The sequence below is a fragment of the Rhinolophus ferrumequinum genome, chromosome 15 (assembly GCF_004115265.2).
Source record: "Rhinolophus ferrumequinum isolate MPI-CBG mRhiFer1 chromosome 15, mRhiFer1_v1.p, whole genome shotgun sequence".
Taxonomy (NCBI): domain Eukaryota; kingdom Metazoa; phylum Chordata; class Mammalia; order Chiroptera; family Rhinolophidae; genus Rhinolophus; species Rhinolophus ferrumequinum.
Genome location: NC_046298.1, coordinates 33,808,656 through 33,835,487, shown reverse-complemented (window position 1 = coordinate 33,835,487; position 26,832 = coordinate 33,808,656). Strand labels below are relative to the sequence as shown.

The 26,832-nt window shown below is 51.8% G+C and overlaps 1 protein-coding gene across 3 annotated transcripts in view; it reads left to right on the top strand.

Moving 5' to 3' along the window:
* ANKRD11 (ankyrin repeat domain containing 11) overlaps positions 1-26,832 on the top strand; it is a 192,812-nt gene that overhangs the window by 149,300 nt on the left and 16,680 nt on the right. Inside the window, exons 3-9 of one of the 3 annotated variants that reach the window (XM_033128132.1) lie at positions 867-1,011; positions 9,515-9,653; positions 20,745-20,838; positions 21,299-21,469; positions 21,659-21,862; positions 23,063-23,205; positions 26,593-26,740. In XM_033128132.1, the coding sequence (XP_032984023.1) occupies positions 9,627-9,653; positions 20,745-20,838; positions 21,299-21,469; positions 21,659-21,862; positions 23,063-23,205; positions 26,593-26,740 (787 nt within the window). In that variant the 5' untranslated portion in view covers positions 867-1,011; positions 9,515-9,626. Of the gene's footprint in view, positions 1-863; positions 1,012-9,514; positions 9,654-20,744; positions 20,839-21,298; positions 21,470-21,658; positions 21,863-23,062; positions 23,206-26,592; positions 26,741-26,832 lie in introns of all 3 variants that reach the window. The other 2 variants (XM_033128130.1, XM_033128131.1) reach the window with 2 other exon arrangements.

Below are 26,832 nucleotides of genomic sequence, written 5' to 3'. Positions count from 1 at the left end.
GAGTGAGATGGTCTGGTTGGTGGTTTTGTGTGTGAAAGGCGTGCCCACTTCAGGCGGTCTTTGCTGTCTCTAAGGAAGGGCTAGTCCCGTGAGGGACAGTGTCTCCCAGACAGCAAGCTTTTTAAGATGTCAGAACATCATAAAATACAAAAAAATAAAACCATGAGGAATACAGCATGTGTCCTGGGATTTCCTGGGAAATGCAGGGGCTGGCTCAGCAGGTAGGAGTTGGGCATTAAAACTGCCAGAACATTCTCTGATGACTCCCTCAGAGGCATCACATGGCTGCTTTCTGAACATTTTATTCGGGAGAAGTTGGTGAGTTAATTGGGAGTGTTGGTACTTGCTGTAAAGTATAAATTCTCACCTGACCTTCTGTCTACAGGGCGGTGTGGGAAGGGAGCTGCTTTCCCAGGTGGCCGGTGGTGGTAAGGCCAGAACGGTGGGTGGGCACGATCTGTAGGACCTGAAGGGCAGGCGTTGCACCTCGGTGTGACCTTGCCCATGTGGCACGGCCACTGCAGAGCATGTGTGGCACCCAACCCTGAAGAGCAGGACCCGAGACGCTGGGCCCTGGCATGCAATCGGAGGGTGGGTACTGGCCACTGCTGCTCAGAAGCGTGGCCATCGCCTTGGTAGGTTGATCCTTTCTGCAGCCAAGATATGCTTGCCCCACTGTGTCCTCCATTATGTCATGTACATGTTCCTGCCAGTGTTGACTGGCTGGTGTTTCCTCAGTGGTTTCTTTCTGGGCCAGTCTGAACAGCTGGTTAGGTTTGGTTCATTCTGTTGCATGAGTTTGAGATTGACTGGGTCTGTTTGAGTTCAACACATCTTAACCTCCTTTGTCTTCTCTTGGGAAGCAGACGGTTGATGACGAAGCGATGGCCGTATAAATGAAGATCAAGTGAGGGGAGAAGAACGATGCCCAAGGGTGGGTGTTCTAAAACACCACAGCAAGAAGAATTTTCTCTCAGCAACGACATGGTGGAGAAACAAACGGGGAAAAAGGTAACACCCTGGTCTGGCTCTTCTCCTTCCTCCTTCTTCTTCCTTCCTCCATCCCCCACCCTCCTTCCTCTTCTTCCTCCTCCTCCTCCTCCTCCTCCTCCTCACCTGTCTTTCCTCCTCCCACTCACCTATCCTCAGCCTATTCACCGTGTCTAAACAGGCATAAGGGCTGAGAATGTCACCTTGACCACTCAGGTTGTATGTCTGCAGCAGTACTGTTCTTTTTCGGTCCCACCTTTGTTAGGCCTCCCTCTGCAGCTGCAGTGGAGAAGGTTCTGTTGGGTGGGTTGGTGTGGAGAGGAGTGATCTTGCCAAAGAGGTCTTGCTTTCTTTTAAGGGTGACCTTTCTTTTTTCTATCTGGGGCCCAAAGTTAGTCTTTAAACACTAGGTTTATGTTTGAGATAACCTCAGTTTGCCCCCACATTTCTGTCCCCAAGACTGTAGGATTCCTGTGATGGTTTCAGTAAGATTGAATCTGACATTTAACCGAGGTGGGAGCGCAGTGTGGAGCTGCAGGCAGGCAGAGGCTTCAGCCGTAGAGGCACACGCGTCTGAGGCGTCTGGATGGCCTGGGAGCGGCTTGGGGTGCACGTGTCCTGCCGTGTCCGTGAGCAGATGCAGCCAGTGGGCACTGCCCTGGGAGCACGGGAATTCCCACTCCGTGTGTGAGAGCCCCAAGTGTGGGACGCTTTCACACTGATACTATCTCGGTTCCCTGGTCTGTGTGTGCATTTTCCTTGTAAGAGGATTGCTGAGCTGTGGGCACAGGATGGGGGAGATGCCCACCTGCGCCTGGCTCCTGTGCTGGAACCCCACCCAGCTGCTTTCTCTGCCTCCAGGCTGCATCGTCAGGGGCCCCAGGCTGCTGTCCCCACTGGCCCAGATCTCCACAAGGTGGAATCAGGGCTGGGCCTGCGCAGAAGGATTTCCCAACCAAGGCTGACACGGGAAAAGACGCACAGGCAGCGCACGCCTTCGACATAGCAGCTGCGTGGGCCTTGTGGGCACCCAGTCCAGGGGCCGTGGGCAGGCCTCCCGCTCACCTTCCGACAGGGGGCTCATTCTGGACTGTTTGCACTGCTTTCTTTTACTTGAGAACAGAGACTCAAGGGGACTGAACTGGCTCTGGCGTGGTCGGTGCAGGCAGCGTATGCACGTGGATTGGCTTTGTTTGTTTTCTCAGTAAGGTAGCTTTGTACTGTTTTATTTTTAAACTACTCAGAATGAAGCCAGACATTTTCCTCATGGAGGGAGACAAATACTAACACTGAAGATGCCACATAAATGGAGCCAGGTGCTCAGTGCAGACAGGCTCTTCCTCGGGGCCTCCGCTCAGCAGACTACAGAATCCCGGGACGTCCAACCTGGAAGGAGCCTGGAAGGAACCAGCAAGCCCTTCATGGCTGAGGGTGTTCTGTGCACAGAAACCAAGGGCTGCTGTGGTGTCTGAGGCCACTGAGTAAGAAATGACCCCGTGGCCCCCAGGCTGGGGCCCTGTCACAGCAGCCCTTCTCCCCGTCTCACAGAGGATCCTGCTTGTCTCATCACACACCGCTCAGAGAGGAGGCCGCACAGCGCTCAGGGTTACTCTAAAGGTTACGTGGTAGCGGAGGTCATTTTCTTTGTGCTAGATGAGTGGTTCTCCGAGTGGCTTCTTGGACCCGCAGCATCAGCACCACACCCTCCCCCCCCCGGGGACCTTATAGGAAAGCGCCGAGGTTGGGCGCCTACCCTCTTTAATGAACCCTCCGGGGACGTGGTGGGGGCCCAGGTGCCGTGTTCCCACAGGCTGCGACATCCAGGGTTCCCTTCACTCTCCTTAGACGGAACCCCTCAGGGCTGGTCTGAGAAGTCACACTCAGCCTCCTCACAGGCCCGCCTCTCCTGGGGGGAGGGATGAGGCCTGGCTCCAGAGGTGGCATCTCAGCGCTATGAGTGGGGGGCTGTGACCCTGTGACCCCGCCCCCTTCATCCAAGAGGAGTAATTTCAAAAGTGACCTCAGTTTGGAAGCTGGAAGGGGCGTGGTTAACGGGGCCTTGACTTGTAGCTGCTTCATCCTGTGGTTTTATGGGCAGTTCTAGGACAAGGCCCCAAGAAACGGCGTCCGCAGGGCTGTGGGTCCCTGTGCTCTTTCCGATCCTAGGGAGTGCTGGGAGCATCTCGCTGCACAAATCCAAAAGAAATCTGCAGAAGAAAGGGCAGAAAGTTATGTCCCGATAATGAAATCACAGAAAGGGTGAAGGTGGGCCCAGTTTCCACAGATCCCAGGTCCCTGAGAGTGTTGGCTCTTTTCAGGCTTCAGGTAGGCTTTCTGGGGGCAGCAGTCTCTAGTGAAGTCAGGTTATTGTCATTTCAGGTGGACTCGTCGTCTCCATGACCCGGAGAGTCTTGGCTGTTGGGATTGCTTTCTGTCTGTTTTGCGAGGGCGGAGAAGGAAATAGAGAAAAACACAGAGGAAATGAGATATGTGCCAAGCTTGGGTCGCCTTCAGCTTTCAGACCAGCCCTGGAGCTGGGGAGCAGGTTGCATGTCACTGACAGGTTTCTGTTCACTTACCCACAACTGCTGACTCCACTTGAGCAGCACCTGCTGCCTTACACCTCCCCTAACACGACGTGGTCTTCTCTGGAGCATTCACTCCCCTCTGACACGCATGCATTTGCTTGTCTCGTAATCTCTTCCCATCATAAGTAAGCTCTGGGAGGATCCACTTTGTGTTCCCACAATGCCGAGTGCACTGGGCGCTCACTAGGCATTAGTGTGCAAATGGTGACACCCTCAGGTGATCAAATCAGATTTCCAACTGAAGGCAGGGCTGGCCTTTGAGAGCAAGAGGCACACAGATTGCAAAAGAAGGAGTGAAGGTGTCTTTCCTCCCAGACAACAGGATTATCTGTGGAGAAAACCCTGAGAAATCGACACAAAAGCTCCAAGAACTAAGGAGTGAGTTTAGCAAGGTTGCACAATATAAAGTCAGTATGCAAAGTATATTTCTGAATACTATTAATAAACAATTGGTTATTAAAATTTAGAAATACACTTAGAATAGTGTAAAAAATATGGATTATTAAGGGATAAATTTGATGAAAGATGTGCAAGACCTGTACCCTGAAAGCTATGAAGAAACATTGCTGAGAGAAATTAGGCAGACCTAGACAAATGGAGAGTTATGTCATGTTCATTTGTCAGAAAACTCTCAGTATTGTTTAGATACCATCTCTCCCCCAATATAATACTCAGAATCCTTGGGCTGTTTGGTAAGAAATGATAAGCTGATTCCAAAGTTCACATAGAAATTCAAAGGACCTAGAATAATCATAACTTCTTTGAAAAAGAAGAACAAAATTGGAGGACACAATCTGATTTCAGTCTTACTATAAAGCTACACTAATAATAAGAGTGCCGTATTTGCCTAGGACCGGCTTATCAATGAGTGGAACAGACTAGAGTCCACAGATAGAACCCACACACGTATGATCAATGCTTTTCAACAAAGACGCCAAGGCAGCTCACTTGGGAAAGGGTAATCTTTTCAACAAACGAAGCACCATATTTATGCTGTTTTTTGTGGCTGGTACAATTTTCATTCCTGTTGGATTCTTTTGCTTTGGTCATTGATAGATAAGAGTTAGTTAGCCATAGTTAAGTATGTCAAGTGTACCACGACCATCTTCCAAACAGTTAACTAAAATTTCTCTTCCCCTCCATGTGAAAAGCATAGTGTGATGGCAGATTACAAGCGGGCCTTCTCTTTGTAGGTCATGTGTGCGGAGCCCCTCCTCGAGCTTGCTCTGAGGATACAGGACACCTGGTTTGTCCCGTGCTAGCTGGTAGCACCTGGCTGTTTTTACAGCATCTCAGGGTCTGGCATGGTAGTGACTAGTAAAGTTGAATTTGTTTCAGGTATTCTTGAAGCATTTAGGAATGAAAACGTTGTAATGTGTACAGTTGGTTCCTGTTAGGCTTCCTGTTTTCCTAGTGAGGAAAGCTCAGCCCTGCCCCAGCCCAGCTGATCAGCAAGGCTCAACCCGGGTCTGCCCTGAGAGCCGTGCCCCCGCTGTGCAGCACAGGGGTTTGCTTCCCCCTGGACAGCCAGCATAGCGGGGAGCTAGGATTTTCAAACTTCCGTGAATTCTTTAAGTGAAATATAAGTGCACATCCTTCCTTATATTTCATGATTAAAACCTGGGATCATCTCTATCCAGATCAAAACGTACCAGCCTTGCGGGTCTCCGGGGAGCCTTCCTGTGCAGTCTCCTGACCATGGTGACCTCTCTTCTGCCGCTGTCACTGTCGATACGTTCGCACTGTTGGGACTTACAGGAGGGCGTCCGTTAGTTGTTCAGCATTACATCTGATTTACAAGGCTTTTTTCCTTCTCACTTCTCTTCCTCTGTTGCTCTGTAGTATGAATGTTCAGCAGCTTATTTATCCATTCTTCTGTTGAACATTTGGGTTCTTTCCAGTTTGGGAAATGATAATGACACGAACACGCATACATTGGGTTTTTCCCACAGTGGCAGGTACAGTGTAATCATTTGTCAGAGTTCTTGTGCCAGTTCCGCGGTCCTGAAAGCTGTGAGAGTTCAGGTTTACCCACGTTCTTGCCAACACTTTGTGGTATTGGTTTAATTTTAGTCACGCTAGTGGGTGTATAGTGGCATCCTGTGGCTTTATTTGTTCTTCTGTTGCCTACTGGTCGTGAAGATGTTCCCTTGTACTGTCTTGTAAAAGCTTTCAGTCTGATTCGTCTGGAATCCATTTTTGGTTTGTAGTAGAAGGTGGGGGTCGACGTTTATTTTCTTCCTTACGGTTGTCCACACGGTCTTTGTCACTTACTGGAACGACCCTCTTTTCCTCACTGTGTTGCAGCAGTGCCTTTATCACCAGCCAGGTGGGGTTCCAAATGGTGCTCTTGGTTCTGAACCTTTGAGCCTTGGTCCAGGCCCACCTGCTGTGACGACATTCATTTTATAGTCTTGATCTCTGGTAGTTTAATTTGCTGAACTTTGCTGTTTTTCAGAATTATCTTTGCTATTTTTGACCCTTTGCTTTTCCATATGCATTTTGAATAAGCTGGTTGATTTCCACAACAAGCCTGCTGGGATTTTGATTGGGTTGCTTTCAAGGTAAAAATCAGTTTGGGGAGAACTGCCATATTAACAATATGAGTTTTCTTATCAGGAACATGTCCCTCCATTTTTGTTGTCTTTATTTTCTCTCACTAGTGTTTTGTAATTGTGCAGAGGGCTTGAACGTCTTTTGTTAGATTTATTTCTATGTATTTGATGTGTTTTGAGACTTATGTAAGTGATATTTTAATATCATTTCCTAATTGTTTATAGTAAACAGAAATCATTTACTTTCTGTATCTGGCAACTTCTTTAATTCACATACTAATTTGAATCCTTTAATTGTATATTCCTTTGGATTTTTCAGGTATACAACCTATCATTTTAAGATGTATACTTTGTTATCCCTCAGGGGGAAAAAGGGATTGAGCCAAATCTGGTTCCGCAGGGGACTTGATTTTTGTGGCCCAGAAGTGTCACGATGTGACTACTGATGGATCAACACTGTTCTGCTCCAGGAGGTGTCACAGGAGAGTCGTCCATGTCATTGCATGTGCCAGTATCTTTTTTGTTGTTATGGAATATTCCATTTATGCCTACAGTAGAATTAATGTAGATATTTGCCTTTTTTTTTTTTTTTAATTTTTTGTTGGGGAATATTGGGGAACAGTGTGTTTTGCCAGGGCCCATCAGCTCCAAGTCGTCTTTCAATCTAGTTGTGGAGGACGCAGCTCAGCTCCAAGTCCAGTCACCATTTTCAATCCTAGTTGCCGGGGGCGCAGCCCACCATCCCATGTGGGAATGAACCGGCAACCTTGTTGTTGAGAGCTCGCCCTCTAACCAGCTGAGCCATTTGGCTGCCCCGCCATTTGCCTTTTAATGGGCAGTTGTGTTGTTGCATTTTTTTTGTCATTATGAACAAAACTTCTGTGAACATTGTTGTGCTAGTTTGTGAACGTACGCACTCATTTCATTAACTTTGTTAGAAACTCCCAAAGCGGTTGTGCCATTTCAGCCCCACCGCCCACACCTCATGAGTTCTGTTTTCTCTGCCACACCTGGTCAGCATTTGATACTGTCAGTCTGCTTTATTTTAGCCATTCTGGGGAAGTATTTAGATCTCCTTGTGGTTTTCATTTGCATTTTCCTAGTGCAGAACGCCTTTCCGAATGCTAATTGGCTAGATGGATATTTTCTTTTGCAAAGTGCATATTCAGATCTTTTGCTCATTTAAACAAAAATGTTTTTCGGTAGATGTGGTGAGGATAGGCAGGCGTCCTTACGTCAGTCCCCTCAGGGAACACCGTCTTTGCACTTGAGCAAGGGGTTAGCTGTCGGTCCCGGTCCTCTGTGAGGCTCCCTGCTCTGCAGGCGCTGAGACCTCGCGTCAGGAGCAATGTAAAATTTTATCACAGGCCTTCTCTGCAGCTAGCGAGCTGATCCTGTGGTTTTCTTTATTTTCTTCATGTGGTGAATGACACTGATTTTTAAAAATTTCTTGCGTTCCCGATTACTTGGTTATTGTTACTTTTTGCCTTACCTTTTTTATGTATCTGAGATCAGATTGACCAACTGGGCCCGGAGTTTTCTTGATGCACAACTGATGACTGGAGTTCGGGGGTTTTGCTGCTAGGTTCCCTTCTTCTCCTAGTGCTGGGGTAGCAGGTGCAGGTGGTGACAGGCATGGCTGTGTGCTCACGGCCCAGGTGCACTGTGGTGAGATGGCACATCTAGCATCTGTGTGGCTCCATCTTCCTGGAGTCCTTCCTCGTTCAGCAGCATGTCCCGTGGCCCCCTCTGTGCTCCAGATGCCCCTGGAGCTGGTAGAGATCTCCCAGGCCACTTGAGGGTGTCTCTCGTGAACTGTTAAGGTGGTGGGCGCCGAGGCTGATCCATGAAGGGGGATGGGGGTGCACTGGGACCTCAGGAGCAGGAAAGCGGTGGTGCTTGGAGCTGGCAGGTAGCTCCTCCCGGGAGCAACAGGGGTGGCCTGGGGGCATGGCTGTGATTGCACCACGCTTACCAACAGCTGCCCTGGGGAAATTCCAGAAAGAAAGCTTGCTGGTGGGGAAGGAAGCGTCTGCTCGTAGCAGTACTGTCTTCTGCAGGCATCAAGCGTGCTGACCTGTGGGCGGGCTGTGTGTGTGCTGCCTGCACAGGGCTTAATGCACGTCCTCCCTGGAGCCTCTTCCTGCCCCGTGGACGGGTGGGGAGGCCGGAGTCCTTATGCCCCTCGCCTCCCCAGTCCATGTGCGCCAGGAGCAAATGAGCCACAGTGTTGGTTAGACAACTCCGGCGCACCCTGCCCAGGGTGCTGCTGTTTGCTGAGGGGTGTGCTCCAGGCGTCCCGCGGCGGCAGCCCACAAGGCGGGCTCCTGTCTGCGCACGGTGCTCGTTCCTCGCCGTCACCACATACACATGCCTCGCGTGCTGGGATCACACTGCCCTCCCCTGCCCTGCTTGGCTCTGCGCACTGCTGTTTGCACACGTGACACTGCGTGGGGAGCGGCCGATGGACGTGCGCGCGCTTACTGAGCCCTCCACTTGTCCTGTCTGCCAGTGGTGACACTGAGGTAGCACCAGCGCTACACTTGCTAAACATGGGCCAGCTGCTCAGGCTGGGCCTGGAGTTCAGGCTTCCTTACTCTGTAGGAGAGACCAGCCTTGAGACGAGAGCAAGGAAGGGGGGTGGGGATGTGCCCCACCTGCCTTTCAGCCAGCTCTTGCTTTGGTGGGTCACTTGTATCAGGTTTGCAGCTGTGGGCTCTACTCTGGGATGGATGCTTGGCCTGCAGGGTCTGCCTGAAAGGCAGCCCCACAGGGTCCCAGGCCTGTGGGGAAGCCAGAGGCAGCATGAGTACTGGGCGGCGTGTGCGGCCATGTAGGGGTGTCAGACAAAGGAGAGGCTGGCCCGTTCACAGGAAGCACAGCATCTCGGGGGATGGAGACACTCCTGGAGTGGGAGGCCCTTCATTCCACAGGGAGACTTTCTGGTGGAAATCAGGACTCTACCTGTCCACACTCCCTTTTGAGGCTCTTGTGCCTCGTTGTTGGGTCTCTCCCTGGGAAAACGGGTTCAGAGGCAACTGTGTCTCTATGTTCTTCTTTCTTCCTACTCAGTTACACTTGTTAGCCGTAATTTCTCAAGACTCCTTTGGGTTCGGGACAAGACGTGGGGCTGTGTGGGATGAGGTCAGCCGCAGTGCTAGTCCGTGAGGGGCCTGGTGGGTCAGCGTGGCTGTGTGGTCTGGGGAGGAAGACGGGGAAGCCACCTGTGCACACCTGAGCCTGGCAGCAGGCGGGGCTGCTTATCACCCAAATGAGAGGTTTGCGTTAACTGGCATGTGGTTAAAAAGAACCATAGTAAACATGAGGATTTTGAGACTTTAATTTTGGAATGATGTCTTAGAGTGTCACTTTCTTTTCTAGGATAAAGATAAAGTTTCTCTAACCAAGACCCCAAAGCTGGACCGCAGTGATGGAGGGAAGGAGGTGAGAGAGAGAGCAACCAAACGGAAGCTGCCCTTCACGGTGGGGGCCAATGGAGAGCAGAAGGACTCGGACACAGGTACCCGCGCCGGCCGCCCCTCCCATCCCGGTCTCCCTCCTGCTGCCTCCAGGGCAGCCTCACCCGGCCCCTGCCCGCATCACACCTGCCAGACTCTTCTCTTCCCCAGGAGGTGTCCTTCTGGGGTGTCCTGGCACTGGACCTGGCCTGGGGGTGGCCTGGAGCAAGGCCTCACAGCTCCTTTTCCTCTTTCTCTGACATTCAGGGCAACTCAGAGCTGATAGGAAAGATTCACAGAGAATTCACCTTAGCGTGCAAAGTAGAAATGTGCCCCCATCCCCCAGCACGCCCAGGGGACTGCCCGGGTGTGTCCCGCCGTGAGGCTCCCAGCCACTCAACTCTGTGTTCTGCGTAGTCTCTGAAAGTTTTTAATTGGAGGATAAGCATGGTTTCCCTCAGTGCTAAAAGACACAGAAATGAAAGCCAGTTGTTGGAAATAAAAGTCACAGGGACCACTGAAACTGAGCAGGAGCCCGTGCGGTCTTTCTGCGAGTGTGGGTGGATCCTGGGCGTGACTGCGTGTGTACACATGCATCACCGTGTGTACATGTCATACATATGTGTTGGAGCATGTATGCATGTGTGTGAGCATGTCGCCTGCACTCGAGTGTGTGCACGTATGGGTGTGCACACGAGGGCTTAGTAATCCTTGGTGTGTTCATTTTCAAGTTGGTTCCATCTTGACTGCTCACTGTCAAGACGTGTGCTGCATCCAGGCAGTAACCCGGCCTCTCTCCTGCGAGCCCACACTCTCTCCCTCTTGATCCTGGTGCCCAGGAGCCTTCCCCGCCTGCTGGTCATCTGACTGCCCTGCAGACTAGAAAGGGCGCGTAGCACACAGAGGGCCCCGGAGCCTGGGGAAAGCCACAGAGCTCTGAGGTGTGCGCTGGCTCGCACAGAATGCCGCTATAGGACAGGAGCAGAGCCCCTGCAAGGACGGGGTGTGGACAGGGGCTTCCTGCATGTGAGGGTTTATGTCGGGCAGTGAAATAAGATAAATATGTAAGAAAACTGGGGGAGATGGCAGAGGGAACAGCCTGGAAATGAGTATCTGTGTCACAGCTTTGAAGAGTCGCAGGTCCCTCCCTCACACCTGTTGTGCAGGTGTTCCCCAAGGGAGCAGGTTCACAGTAGCTGGGCAGAGACTTTGGTTAGTTTAAAGCCAGTGAAGTGGAGTTGGTTTTGGCCCTTGGTATATGAGGAAGGTGGCATGGGCTCTGTGGGGTCCTTCTCACAGGTTGGACTAAGCCCGTGGTTCCTGTCACTGAGGAGGCTCGTTGGGGAGGGGGAGGGGGCCGGTACTCCATGGATGGGCAGTGGAGCAGAGGGAGGGAGGGGGTGCACGTGGGCGCCTGCCAGAATGGAGAGGCTCCCAGGGATTCTGAGACTTTCGGTCCAGAGATCAGACCAGGCCGGACATCCTGTCCTATTTTGGTGCCCAGGCCAGTTCTAGTTATGGAGGGTATGCTGTTGGTATTGGCTCTCTGGATGGTACAGGTCTAGAGGTTGGTGTCAGACCTCTGGAAAGTTCCTGTGAGGCCCCAGAGCCTTGCTTTAAGAGCCAAGGAGATGGTGTTAAAGCTTCCACCCCCCAGGAGAAGGTGCTGCCTGAGCAGAGGTGCTGCAGCTGCATTCCTGTGGAGCGTGCCTGGGGGCGGACGTTCTTGGCGCCCCCGACCCCCCCCATTTGGTAGGATTTCTTTGCAGGGCCCATTATGTTGTGTCAGTGGCTTCTGGGTTCTGCGTACTCCAGCAAGCCTCATATCCATCTGTTGATGGTTAGCGTCCCAGCAGAAGGTATCCACACTGGTTTTCTGCGGTGTCTAGAAGATACCTGGGGCCCATAGGAAATCACTGTGAGATATGAAAAAAGTAAAGAACATTTAGAAAACAGAATTTTCCAACCAAGGACTATGTTAAGGAAAAATCTAAATACATATGAAATACAAGATTTGCCCTCTTGTGTTTATTTTCCTATTAGGGGTTGATTTTAATATATAACTCCCTTGTACATGTGCTCGTTAATGCAACGAAACGAGATTTTCCCGTGAGATGATTCTGGTGCGTGTCGGGGGTCTCTTGAATGAGGAGCCTCTAAAACTGGCTGATCTTTGTGCATCGGGCCCAGCAGTGGGAAGCCTTCTGCTGGGCCCTGCTGGCCCTGCAGACCCTGGTTCCTTACTGGTTAACCACCTGTCTTCTTCCTATCTGCACTTCCTGGTAAGCAGGATACCTGAGCTGATCACTAATTCTGCACTAACTGTAGGAGTATTTTTTGCTCAGAAATGGGGTGAGATGGAGTGAGGCCATTTCTCTGAGAGGCACACCCCTCTGGCTGCCCTGCCGCAGGACTGAGCCTTCAGCTGTCAGGAGGGAGGGAGAAGCCACGCAGAGTTAGTAACTCTGCTGAGTGACTGAGATAGGGAGACCTGGTCCTCTTGGGTGAGGGAAGGTCCTCAGGAGCCACAGACCTGGCCCTCCCTCCCGCCCCCAGAGGCTGCCCTGTGTCCTGCTCCTGCGTGTTCCTCCAGCGCCCTCTGCTGGGAAGATGTGGTCTGGCGCACCCTGCAAAGGGGGACACCACAGAAGGCTCCAGAAGTTGAGGTTCTGAGTGGCAGATAGTGGCTTTCCTCTGCTGTGCCCTGAGTTGGGAGAGGCTGCTGAGCCTCCTCCAGAGACCACCGAGCTGCTCAGGAATCTCCTTCTGTTTCCTGGACCCTCAGGAGCATCTGCACGTGACCCAGCCCACAGGAGGTCGGCCTCCGCGCGCTTAGTCAGGGCTGGGGGCGGATTGCCAAGAACAACACGGCTCCGTCTGTGGTGAGAGCTGGAAATACTCTGCGCGTCCAAGCCCGATCAAAGCCAGTCCATCCTGAGGTGGTTTGTCCTTTTAGTGCCCGCATAGCACCCTGGACAGCTCATGTCCAAGTGAATATGAGCGTATGTGTGGGGAACTGCTTCCGTGTCCTTCCAGAAAGAGCATGCCCCAGAGGCAGGTCTCTGTTTGCACCAGGTGCAGGCTACACACGCTGTGTCTCGGCTCCTCCGGCCTAGGCCCGAAGCAAGTCTGGCTGCCTGTGTAGGGAAAACAAGCAGACCCAGGGCCACCTGTTGCCTCAAAAGAAGGCAGCCCCTCCAACAGAGAGGAAGGCACCCCATCAGAACAGCCTTTCCGAGGCAGGTCGTCTGAGGAGGCTCAGCCTGCCCGGGCTGCCTGGCGCTGACTCGCTGCTGGTCTTGGTGTAAAGTGTTTTACCACTTACAGTGTTCACATTGGAATTATGTGACGTATGGTAGTTGCTGAAATTAAACCATTCTGTCTACTTTTACATGTTTACATTTCCCCACAATTTGCAAAAATCTGTAAATCAGTTATGGTCATGAGTAGGACTACACGAGAGGTCCCCGGAGTCGTCGGGACCTGCCTCACCTGCTGTGTTGACAACATGGGCCTGACCACCTGCTGGAACACACCTGGGAGGGGCCCTGAGGGAGGCCGTGATACCCTGTGGACTCACAGCTTTTCTGCAACCGGGGGAAATAGAGAATTTTCAATAAAAAGAATCTTCCTTTGCTGGTCCAAACTCCCCTTCTGTGTAAGAAGAAACAATATAAATAAATACTGTTTAGGTTGGTTTAGACGATTACCTACCCTCTGCAGGCTTCCAACAGAAGCCTTTGCTCCGTCAGTTCTCCATTCCTTAGTCAACATTCGCCTGCCACTTCCTACCTGGAACCACAGGTGGGCCCTGCTGGCCAGAAGCATCAAGAGCTTGCAGCTGCCTATTTTCAACACCTGAATGTGTCTTTGGAATGAAGAAAAATTGAGATTTTCTTATTTAGCTTTTACCTGTGAATAAAACTTGTCTCTGGTATCTAGGGTGTTCATTCAGCACTGCTGAAATGTCAACTGCTCATTCATTCACTGTTTATGGTTTGGGGACACTCACTCATTTACTGAAATCAGGATCACCCGGGTTCTGTAAGATGGGAACGGGCTGGCTGTTGTGACTTCTCCGAGGCTGTCCCATTTGTGACAAGAGGACATGCTCTCTGCACTGCCGTCTGCAGAACTTCTTGGAACTCAGCAGCGTGCCCTGCTGAGCGCTGGAGGTGACTTGTGCATGGTGATGAATGGGCTTCTCGGGCTTGCTCACTGAGTGCTGGACAGTCCAGAGAGAGCTAGGTGGCGCCGTGGGAAAGGGACGCTGCGGTGACACCTCCCCTAGGAGCTCTCAGGACTGGGTCGGGGCATTCTGACAAGACCCCCAAAGCTAGAAGGACGAGGGTAGGATGCTTTAGTTACATGGATCAGGAAGCCCTGCCTCAGTCTGCACTGGATGCTTGATCACCTCCCATCACAAAGCAGAGTCGAGAAACAAGGCCAGGCCGGGCCCACTTCTCTGTGGCTCTCATCTCCACTGCGTGGACTTGGTTGCTGCCCGTTCCTGACCTGCCATCACCATGGACTAAAGATGAATTCCGTTACACAGAAGAGAGATGGGATGTGGGTGAAGCTGAGCAGCCAGTGGGGCCACAGCAGGAGGTGTGGGGAGCCCAGCACACGCCCCTCCTGTGCTGGCCATATGCGAGGAACACGGGAGGTCACTCATGAAGAAGCACCTCCAAGGTGCATCATTTTCAAATAATGAAGAATTCCATGTAATTGACCTCTGGTCAGACTATTTCCCGATCATTTTTCCTCTCTAAACTTGAGCAGTTTCGTCTTACACAGAAGGGGAGTTTGGACCAGCAAAGGAAGATTCTTTTTATTGAAAATTCTCTATTTCCCCCGGTTGCAGAAAAGGTGTGCGTCCACAGGGTATCACGGCCTCCCTCAGGGTCCCTCCCAGGTGTGTTCCAGCAGGTGGTCAGGCCCATGTTGTCAACACAGCAGGTGAGGCAGGTCCCCACGACTCCAGGGACCTCTCGTGTAGTCCTACTCATGACCACAACCGATTACAGTGACAGACACAAAGCAAAGTCAGCACAGGGAAGAGGTGCAGCTGCTGGTCCCCCCCTCGGTATCACAGGACCACTTCCATGGGTTGTGAGGACGCTCGGGAGTGTAGTCAAGCAGTGAAGCCGTAGAAGGCAGGGCAGCAGGGGGCACATCCGGGCTGCATCCTGGTAAGACACTGGGCCTTTGGGGCATTTCCTGCCTTCTCTGTGCCTCTCAGTGTTTTCGTCCATAAAGCTCTCAAGCACGAGGAGTCTGTGGTCCTGACGTAGAAAATTGTGTGTGTAGTGCTCCCAGCAAGCATTCTAGTCGTTCTCGGGAGGAGTCTGGGTCAAGATGTGGCCACTCCACTGGTGTGGCTCCCGGGGTGGGGGTCGAAGGCCCGTGCAGGCAGGTGCAGGGACTAGAGCAAGATGGATAGTGTGGGTCAGGCGTGGCTACAGGTTTGAATTCAGATTTAAAAATTTTGTTTTGTAGAATTGTCAGCATGCTTTGGTGTGGTGAAAATGGCAAGCGGTGGTTTGGGAGACTGTTGTCCGGGCCCTTTATGCTGACATCGCTTTATCCGTTCAGGCTTGCGGGTCACGCGAGCCTTCATTGAATTGCTGCACACCTGTGAAACAGGGACTGTCGTCACCCTCACCTAGAGATAAAAGTACCCAGCTGTAGAGTTCATGCAGCCGGTGAGCCAGAAGAGCCCTCCATCGGGGTAGATGGAGAAGGAGGCGTCCCGGTAGACCCAGCTGCCCCCTGCTGGGAGGGAGGTTAAGACCAGAGAAGTACTAGGGACCTGAGCTACACAGATCCCCTTTTTTTAAATGATCAGTGATGGTAATTTCTAAAAAAGGAAAGAAAGCAGGTGAGACAAATCAGGAAATAAGAAAGAAAAGCCAGTTAGAACTACAGCCTAAACAGACGACAATGCCTCACTGCGCTGGTTTAAGTGGGACAGCACTTGGCTTGGGTCTCTGGGTCTTCCATTTTGCTGAATTTAACAAATTGGGGTGTAATGCTTAGGTAAACATGACAACCCTTGCAATGCATTACCTGATTCGGGTCATCTGTCTTATGTGTGGACGATCCATGAATCAGGCTTCTTGGTCAGGAGCACTGTATTTCATGACTGAACATCACGGGTAGGCCACATGTGTGGTGTGGAAGGTGTGCTCCCGAGGCCAAGTGAGACAGAAGGAAGCTGTCAGGAGAGCAGCTTCCCGGTACCCCACCGCCCCGCCTGCTGCAGACTTACCTGAGCGTTACCTCACATCGCGCTGGACTTGGTGATTTCACAGGAGCACTGCTACACGCTCTCGCATGGAGCAGAGTCAAGAGGGTATTGACAGCTTAGGATTTTATGGGGGTCTTAGGCGTTACAGATTGCCCTTTTGGCAATACAGTGGACTGTCTCCTGGAGAAGCCTAGGAATTAGAGGTGGGGAGTGATAAACATAACAAATGAGCAGCTGAAGTCCCCAGGGGCTTAGAACAGTGACAGTTGGGATACTTCTCTGCCCTGCTTTTGCCACAGGTTAGCTGGGGCGGCAGTGGACGGGCCAAGGCCTCGCACCTGCGAGCACTTCGGGTTGGAAGACACCATCCCTCAGCTGAGGTGCTGTGTTTCCTCTCACCGGTGTCCAGATGGGGTGAGGAACTGTGGGACGTCTCGGAGACTAACCCAGCCTGCCCTTCTGCAGGGCTGTCGCTTGTATGTGGGCTCTCTTATGCCATTGGAAATACATGCTCCCCCAGTCCTGGGACAGAGACAGGCTTCTGTGCAGCTTCCTGGGCCCATTCAGAGACCAGGATGAAGAAACCCATCCTAAGAGAGAGGTGCAGCCCCAGGGGCGTCACACCTTGGGATGTTTAGATACAAAATATGAAATCAGGAGAATGGAATGAAAGAGGAAATTGAAAACACAAGCAAGGAACAAGACACTGTGAAAAAGATCTTGTAGATTTTTTAAAAATAAAATGGAACATACGGAAACGAAAATTAACATTGCAATTAAAAATTCAGTGGTCAGATTATATAGATTATTAGATACAATGTAGAAAGAATGAGTGAATTAGAAGTTGTAGCTGCAGTAATTGGCTAGACTGAGGCATAAGAAGAAAAAGAGAGAAGACATAAAAGAGGTTACAAGATAAGGAGGAGAGACTGCGGCTCAACGTTGGCATGTAACCAAGGAAAGCTGTGGAGGCGCTGGTGCTGCTCAGAGAAGACGGAACCTCGTGTCTGTGAAAACGGGGGGAGTCCTCTGTTCAGGGAGCGTAGTGCGTTATGAGCAGGGGAGAGACAAATGAGGAAATGTAAGCATTTTGTGATGAAATTACAGAACAGCGCAGAGAACAGGGAGGGAGACACCGCCTACAGAGAGCAAGCCGACCTCCCAGAGGCACCGTGGAGGTCAGAAGCCGGCACTACCCCACAGAACTGGACGCTCCGGACTGGCTCTCATGGGGAAACCTTCCCCCAGAAGCTCACTCTGCTCTGGCTGCCAGAATTTGCCGTAACTCTTTTCTCTGGTGGATGCATCTGAGTCCTACTGGGGAGTGAGACTGGGCGGCAGGAAGTGGACTCGGGACGCTGACTTCTGCACACAAAGGTCCCTCAGAACCATCTGCCCTGGCAGCCCCCACCGCCCTAGGAAAAGGCCTCATTCTAGCCCAACAGCTGCAGTAAAAGGTGCAGAAGGACTATGTTCCGGAAGCCTGGGTGAGGAGAAAGGGGGTTAGTAGGGAAACCCCCCGACGGCCTGAGGAGGGTGGGGATTCTTGCATTTGCCAGCTGGGTGAGCACAGACCAAGAAGGGATGATCAAGTGTACGCTGATGTCACAGAGACCAGACGTGAACGTTCACAAAAACAAAGGTGCTGTAGTGATACAAGATGCTGTCACATCACTGGGTTTTCCTAAGGGTGATGCAGGGGGACTGTCCAGGCTCATGTGCAACCATCTCCCACCCATGAGCCTAAGCGGAGCGCCACAGCTGATGCTGGATACTGGGAGCAGGTAGGAATGAGGAAGTCCGCAGACAGCCTTGAGGGAACAGGAAGGAAGGAACGATCCAGTAGGAAGACAGTCCTACTCTGGCCCTTGGGATATGGCCCCAGCTGTTTCCACCCAGGCTTTTCTTCAGCACTCCACCTTCGCTGGAACTCTGCCTCTGGGCCGCACGCTGCCGTCACTTGCAAAGCCCTCAAAGCATGTGCAAGCTGCAGACCACAGGCCCCACTCCGCATTCGGCCTCCCCCGCCCCCAACCTAAGCCTGGGAGAAGTTTCATAGACTGGCTTGTCAAAGCTGTGCCCTCAACCTGCATTTGCTGCTCTGCTGTCACTCAGAACTGCCAGTTTTCTATTTTGCAACTTGGCAGATACCATTTGAAAATTTTGTAAGTTCTTTGTTTCCGGTTGGATATTAGAAACAGAAAATTAGCAGAATGCCAAAGGAACTTGCCCGTCGCCCCAACTGTCGTTCCTCTTGCCCTGTCATTTGCACTGCACTGGCAGCAGGGGCACTGGCCGATGGGGGCCTGTTGCCCAGCCGGGGTAGGAGGCTGGTTTTGCAGCCTCCGAACTCCAGGGGGTCGGTCTCACCGGGCTGACCTCTGAGTTGGCTCCTGCTAACAGGACAGAGCAGGTCGGGCCAGCCTGGGTGGTGTCTGGGAGGAGTCTGCAGGGCCACCTCGAGCACGCAGCGTGCTCTGTGCATGTTGGGCCTCAGCCCTCGGCCTCATTGAGGCTGGGCCAGCATGGAGAGCTTCTGAGGGCTCTCCTTCCACCTGAGATTCAGCCTCACCGCACTAGGACCCCTCGAGTACTGGTACCTTCAGGTGCTCGTAGAAAAGATTTCACCGTCAAGAAATTGGCATCTGAGATCTGATTACATTTTGCGTTTTTCCCTGTGTTCAGACACATAAAATATCCAGTTTAAGCCCAAGGAGGTCCGTGTGAGAAGGCGGCTCCCTTTCCACGTGGCGGGGGGTCGGGGATGTGAGGCTCCAGTGAGGCTGTGACTTCATTACCAGGAGAGCACGTGTGCCTTTCCCTCAGCATCACGGAGAAGGCTTACAGTCCTTGAGGCCATGGGAGAGAGGGAAGACATATCCTGCCTTTGCTAAAGCTCAGTGACAGCAGAAGCAGAGGGAGGAGTGGCGGTGGGCGTGGTGCCGTGGGGAGGCCGTCTCCACACTCCACACCTGACCTCTGTCCCTTCCAAAGGCCGGGTGCCATGGGGTCCTGGTCTGCAGCAGAAAACCAGTGCTGTTGCTGCCCTCTGGGCAAAAGGCACCAGTTCTTAGGGGCCGCTCAGGAAGTGGGGTGAGCTCCTGGAGGTCCCTCTCTCACCCCCTGGACCCCTGAGCAGTGTACTGCCTGCACTGGCACTTGAAGACTGGTGCTTTCTGCTTGTGCCTCTGGCGTCTGAAAGTTGTTGTCATGTCTGTCCTGAAGCTCTCCCACCTAGACTGCCCCCCGTCCATCTAGCACCCGCTGCACCCACACACAGCAGAGGAGCAGCAGCACTTTGACCTCTGAAGTTAATAGTGCAGTTAGCCAACATTTCCCACAACCAGGAGTTCTCCGCCCTGCTTTCCTGAGGGCCTGCTTGCCTCCTCTTTCAGTGAGCTTCCTGGCGCCATGGCCCTAGGTGAGGGGGGGGGGCAGGGGGCCTCTTGAACTGTGTGTCCTATGGACGCACGGTGGGTACAGGCCTCTGAGGGGCCAGGCATTGCTTCCAGGAGATTGGGCGGAAGTGGGGTCCAGTTTGCAGAGCATGGGGAGTGTGCGTGTGCCTTCCTCCTGCTTCCTGTGCTGGAAGCCCCTCAGTGGTGGGGCCCCAGCGCCCTGTGGGGAGGAGCTGGTCAGCTGGCGTGTGCCTGTGGAGCAGCCGCGGAGCTGGGCCCAGCCAGCCCGCTGGTCTTGTCTGTCATTGTTCACACCTGGGCAGGGGAAAGCTCTGTCATCTTCATTATCAGAAAGTATTGTATAAACAAGCAGTGAAAGGACAAGTGGGTGAACGTAGAGGAGGCAGGCAGAGCGTGGGGTGCAGGTAGCGAGTGGAGCACGCAGCTGTGTGCGAGTGTTTAAACCAAGTGCCCTGATTCAGGTACTGTGGCTTCCAGTCCCTTGTAAAGCGGGGAATTGGAGGCCCTGGGCCAGAGCTGCTGCTGTCCACGTTCTCCATCCTGTGCAGAGGCTTCCAGGACGGCCCTGCTGTGGGGTACACCGTCAGGCTCCGCCTCTCGGGAAGCAGGTGGGGGGTAGAATGGGGATGGGTGAGCAGGGGTGAGGGGTGAGGGGTCCTTGGTCATCAACGAAGAGCATTTGTACTGGAATCACTTCCTTTCTCGGACTTGTGCTTGTTGCTGCTGGTGGTGGCGTGCAGTGCCTGAGTTATCACCTCCACACAGGAATCAACATTCTCACCAAGTCACAACTTTAGTGTTTAAAAAGGCAATTTAAAATACTTTGAAAAGAAATTGTAGTTTATGGAAAACTCGTCTTAATGATAACAGGAGATGGCAGACAGATGTGTTTATGGTGAATGGTAAGGGGCTGTTGTTTTAGGAGGGAGTGGACATGGTGGACATGTGCGCTGTTTAGTCTGTTTCATAGACATCACCCACCTGTCTGGGGTTGAGGCTCAGCCAGGGAACCAGCTGAGTGACCTGGAGAGTGACAGGAGCTCCTCAGATTCGCCGAATGGGAAGCAAAGGAAACAGAGGAGAGTTTCCGAGACCTGCGTCTCCTCTCTTGCCTGCAGCTTGTACCCTGTGACCTAGAGCACCCCACAACATCTTGGCTCCACACAGGGGCTCCACCCAGAAAGCATGGGCCGTAGCGGGGTGGTTCTGAGGCTCTTGATGGACCCCGAATTTCCCCTGAACAAGAGGACAAGGTGAAGGGAGAGGCGAGCTTTTGGCTCCTGGTTCCTGGAGTTTGGGGGTATCTTGTCTGCTTTACTCCTGCCTCTATTAAAAGAAACAGCACATGCATTTCTGGTCAACGCGGACAGGGTAAATTGTAGTGGGTGAGACAGGTGGAGGATTTGCTTGTTATGAGGAGGCTGAGATGGGATGGCCGCGCTGTTCCATCGTGTCTTGTTAGTGCTCTGTGTTGATGCCTTTAGATGCCTCCAGCTCAGTCCATGTCGTGGTACAAGGCGGGTTCGCTCCTCGAAGCGCCATGGCATGAAATGGAGGTGCCTAGAAGCAAGAAGAAAGGTACAGTACTACCAGTCAGCTTTGATCTGTTTATGTGTTTTTGAACTCTATTTGCCATTTTATGTCTGTAATGTTTGGAGGCGGGATGGGAAGGAGAAATTAGAGTACAGACATGCGTATTTAACAGGTGGAGACCTGTCCTGTGTGAGCCAGGACACTGGTGATCGGCTCTCCCACCGCCTGGCACACGGGTGGTCTGGGGAGAAACCTGGAGCGAAGTGAATGGTTGGTGGGGGCCACGGCTTAGCAGGCTTCACTGACTGATAACGAGGTGTTGGAATCGTGTCTCGGTTACTGCTGCAAGAGGTGCTGATGGGCAGCGGGGGAGCTGCCAGCTCTGTTCTTTCCCTTCCCCCCATGGAGGTGGGAGGCGGGGGCTGTCATGCCAGGGAAGGCTCCGGGTTCTGAGGACTCTAAGGCCTGAAGTCTCCCCCTTTCCTCTTCCCCCACCACCTCACAGAGAAGCAGGGTCCTGAGCGGAAGAGGATTAAGAAGGAGCCTGTCACCCGGAAGGCCGGGCTGTTGTTTGGCATGGGGCTGTCTGGGATCCGAGCCGGCTACCCCCTCTCCGAGCGCCAGCAGGTGGCTCTCCTCATGCAGATGACGGCCGAGGAGTCTGCAAACAGCCCAGGTGAGCCCCCACGGGGCGGGTGGGGGGTGTCCCCTGGGACTGGGGAGGCTCTCTTCTTGGGGACGGGCACCCATGCAGAGGCGTACCCTCCCGGGTGAAGACAGCCCAGGTCCTGGAGGTTTCTCCCCCAAGGCCCAGCCTTCCTGGCTCTACCCCCACTAATGCTCTGTCTCTCCCCTCGGCCTGCAGTAGATACAACACCAAAGCACCCCTCCCAGTCGACAGTGTGTCAGAAGGGGACACCTAACTCTGCCTCAAAAACCAAAGATAAAGTGAACAAGAGAAACGAGCGCGGAGAGACCCGCCTGCATCGAGCTGCCATCCGGGGGGATGCCCGGCGCATCAAGGAACTTATCAGCGAGGGGGCGGATGTCAACGTGAAGGACTTTGCAGGTGAGCTCACAGCACCCGAGGGCCACCGGGGGCCCTTGCATGCGAGGTCACCGCACAGGGGGCTGGCCCCCCAGGCGCGGGAGCCTCTGGCCGAGCACCAGCGTCCTGGCAGCGGTACCTGTACCTGCGATCCGCACGGCAGGAACAAGAACCGCGCCCTGGGCCTGCGTGGCTCTGTGGGTGCCTTCTGGGTGCGTGGGCAGGCCCAGCTCTGACACCAGCATCACTGGCTGTTTCTGAGGAGGAATTAGTGTCTTGGGAAGTATTTCAAAATAAAATCGTTTTGTTTTTCATTATTTTTAAGAGAATTGAAGAATGTGTAGCTATTAATCTGCTGTATTATGTAAACCCCAGTTTTGTACCAGAGGATCCATTCTTTCTGACTGTTGGAGGAGTGCTTCTGGCATATTTAGAATGAAACCGTGTTGCCCAAGACAGAGGGTGTCAGCCCAGGGATGCCCTCCCACCTCCCAGGGAAGAAACGTCACCCCGGGACTCTCATTTTAAGACAGAAATGGACATGCCTCCCTGACCTGAGACAGGCTGAGGGAGGGCCTCATGATTACAGTTCAGTGTTGTCTTTTCTGCATCAAATACTTCCATTATGCTTTAATGCACCATCAACAGATTTGAGTAGTTTGTTCAAAATGGAATGGGAGCATAAGATGAGCAAAGCAATCTTCATGCAGAATCTTTCTAGATTTTTCCCACTGCCCTAGTTGATAATTGTCTGATCCAAACCTAATGTAGCACCTTTTTTTAAAGCCATTTTCCTACATCAGGATTTTCCAAAGCACTGGAGTTTGTGCCCACAGGGGCCCTGTTTGCACTGACACGTGTGGCCTCGGCCGTGCGCTCCTCAGAGGGCTGTTTCCCAAGGGGACGCTTTCCTTCCCATGTGGTGTTGGCTGAGCTGGGCCGAGGCTGCCGCTCACGACACGGTGCCCTCCACCTTGTCAGGTTATTGCTCCTGATGACCCTGCAGCTGGTTCATCCGTAGGGTTAACAGCCACGTGTCTCGGAGCAAATGAGAGGCACGGCCGCACAGCACATTCGGGGTTTCCCTAGACCTCTGGCCCTTCGGTGCTGAGCAGAGCCCCCAGGGCTGGTCCTGGCATCCGCACACTTGGAGTGCTGCCTTGAGACAGGAGTGACGTTCCTGAGGATTAAATAACATATGTCCTAAGTGTCTGTTTCCAGGCTGGACAGCACTGCATGAGGCATGTAACCGGGGCTACTACGACGTGGCCAAGCAGCTGCTGGCTGCAGGTGCAGAGGTGAACACCAAGGGTCTGGACGACGACACACCCCTGCACGACGCTGCCAACAACGGGCACTACAAGGTGACTCCGCGCCCTCTGTCGCTTTTGTCTGTCCTCACTGTCCTTCACGCTTGCTGGGCGACTGCCGCTCGCCAGAGCTGTCCTTGCTGACCAGGTCGGCTTTCTCGTCCCGGATCAGCACCGGGACGTCCTCGTGTAGTCCCCGCAACCAGCACTGTCTGCAGCGTGTGTGTGGCAAGGCCTTGCTCTAGCCACGCAGGTGTGGTTGGATCCTAGTGGGTGAACAGTCATAGCCTCCGGGCTGCTGCGGGCCCCTGTCCTTGTTCCTGGGGTACGGTTAGACCCGGAAGGTCTTGACTGATGCGATGCTGAGAGGTGTAACCAGCCCAGCAGGAGTGAGCGCCCCAGTGCACGGTTTCCCTCGAGAGGACTCGGCCTCTTCGGGGAAATGGCTGCCTCCAGGTCTGAAGCAGGACATGCACGTGATGTGCCTGGGGCCTCTTGTGCTGCCAGAAAGCGGGGTGGTCACAAAGATGAGGAAATCTTGCTGTAGTCATTACCAGAGCCATCTTGAAGAGGCCCCTGGCCAAAGGTGGAATAGCCGAGCATGGTGAGGACGATGACACGAGTAGACTAGAACGTTCGTGGCTGTTTGAATCCACGCTCCTTTATGGCAGCTCCACCTGGTCACTTTTTTGGCAGATGCCAAAACATTAATAGTGTTAAGAGCAATGAAAAGGACAAGTCACTGCAGGGGAAAGACAGATTGGGAGGGAGCTCTGAATTAAAAGATTTCTGAGACAACTAGAGAAATCTGAACACTGATTATATATTTGATGGTAGGAATTATAGTTAACTTTTTAGGTAAGATACTGACATGGGTTTTTTGTTTTTTTTTTTTAAGGACTCTTTTAAGAAATATACTGAAAAATTTATGAGATGTCTGGGATTTGCTAAAAATACCGGAGGTGGGGGGGGCGGTGAAATGAGGCTGGTTGTGAGCTGGAAGGTGATGAAACAGGGAGGAAGGGGGTCATCATTTGAACTTCTACACTTTGTAATTGTCATTTGGTTATAAAACTTTCTATTATTATGAGCTCTGGATTTCAAGTCAGTGCTCTACCACTGCTAACTTCGAGGCACGTCATTTAAATTCTCGTGTAACAGCTTCCCCATGTGTAAAATGGGGTTAAGAACTCCTTCCTCACAGAGATGTTAGGAGAATCACAAGAGAAAACAGATTTGAAAATGCTCTGTCAATCATAAAATCATGCAGAATTCTTTATAGAAATGTGAGGGTTTCAAATGTGGTAACATGAAAAAGATCACAACACAAAAAGCCTGACACATAAACACTCAATAAAGGTTAAACCCTACCCTTTCTTTTTGTATAATTTGTAGTTAGAAAATGGTTAAACATAAACCAAAGTCTGTCTTAATTCTAATTCTGTGGTTGAGATTTGAATCACTAAGGTTTCTGGGAGATAATGCCTTGAAACAATCTTGTTCCATTAATAAAATTTTTCATCAATGTTATTTAAAGACTAAAATAATTTTCTTCTTGGCCAAAGTTCTTGTAAATTGGAGAGTAATTTCTGTTTTGAGGATGGTGACAGAAAGAAAAGAAAAATTCGAGTAATGCTTTTATGAAGAGTTAAAAGTAGCAGTATATCATTTGGGATTCTGATAAGATTTCAGTTTTACACTACTGAATTAAAAGATTTATTCTGTACATCGAATGCCCAGTTTTGTGTGGCTCTGAGAATAATGCTAAAAGTTCAAAAGCTCTCCAGTGACTAAAAGCTAAAATAGCAAAACTAAAATGATATGACCTGTGAATTAGCCTGGTTTCTAAAAAGTATGAGAGTTCACAAAATAAAGAAACTAAGCAATCCTTAAATGGCAAATTAACAGAAAAATTATAAAAGTATCCAATGCACAGATGTCATCAATTTTGTAAAAATCAGGAACTGATTTCACAAGAGTAAAAACGTTATATCTTCCAAAAGAATACTATGGAAATAATATTCTAAACCTCATAATTAGATATGAAAAGTAAGACAGTAAAACTCCATTTATAAAGCGCGTTAATGTATGAAAAAAACAACAAAACTTTTCTATAGTGGTTTATTATGGAAAATGTCAAAGACTGGAAATGTGCTAAGGGCGGCAGAATAAGCGCACCAAAGATAAACCCATCCTGATCCTGGGTCCTGTGACATATGACCTCATGTGGTAATGGGACTGCAGATGGGAGAAAGGGAAGAACCATGAGATGGAAGATACTCCTGGATTCTCTGGGCAGGCCCAGTGGCCTTCAAGGGTCCCGACAGCAGAGACCCTTTCCTAGTTGGGTCCGAGTTACCAGCAGAGGCAGGAGGGAGGAGGACGTGAAGGAGACCTGACCTGCCGGCCTTAGAGGCGGGGCCACGGTCAAGGTGCAGTGGCCTCCAGCAACTGGGATGGCCCTCAGCTGGCAGACAACAAGGACTCGGGACCAGAGTCCCCCCCACCCACCCCCCCCGACCACCACCACTGCAAGGAAACCTACACACAGGGAAAGGAAAGAGCCAGCACTACACATCAGCCAGGTCAGCAGGATTGATTTTTGAACTTCTAACTTCTAGGATTATAAGATGCAGGTGGTGCTGATTTGTTAGAGCAGCAATAGGAGACTGTCCTGATGAAGCAGGAGAAGCTGTAACTACTGAGTGAAAATAGAGTATGCGAGGAACGAGTTTCTGTCAGTCCTTATGAAAGATTCTCCTCATGCTCTGATTTCAGACTGGACTGAAATTGAGATTGAATTCAGTGTTTGTCCTTGGGTTCAGTGAATCAGCTGTCCTGGGCGTATGAAACACAGGTTCCTGGTTATACACAGAGCTGTGGAAATGTCACCTTGAGTGTTTCTGTCCTTCACATGACCATCCTTAACAGGGTAGAATAAAGGAGATGATCTTATTTTCTAAAATAAATGAAAACAAAATAAACCCGCTTACGGAAGGTTGGCCTTTGTTTCCTCCATTCTGTAAACTCCCCTCCAATAAAAAAATTCCCCCCCTAAACTGCCAGAACTCATCCGTGACCACTGGACCCTGCTGGATGGTGAGCGCATCCTTGGCAGGAGGGGAGAGCCTATGTGAGAAGATTCCAAGAAAGCGGTCAACTCGTTGCGAGGGAGGAGATTGTCGGGGGGAGTTGGGACTTTTCTACCTGCAGGAAAGCCTGGAAGGGGTGCCAGGACCTGTTAGGGTCCTTCCTAAGGAAGAGGCACAGGTCTAGAGACCCCACCGGGTAATCTAGGCACACAGCTTCCGGCCCTCGGCCTGGGGGCTGTTCCCTGGTAATAACCACAAGGTTGTCTGAACAGGTGGCAGTCTTACACGGGCACTGTAGCAGTCAGTGTTTCTCAGAACGCGCCCTCACACACCTGCTGTTGTCTCGTAGGTGGTGAAGCTGCTGCTGCGGTATGGAGGGAATCCTCAGCAGAGCAACCGAAAGGGCGAGACGCCGCTGAAGGTGGCCAACTCCCCAACCATGGTGAACCTCCTGTTGGGCAAAGGCACCTACACGTCCAGTGAGGAGAGCTCGACTGGTCAGTGGCTGGGCACCAGGCCGTGTGCAGGGTGGGGACGGTGGGGGCGGGAGCAGGGTGTGCGGCACTACAGGGGAGTAGGCCTCCCAAAA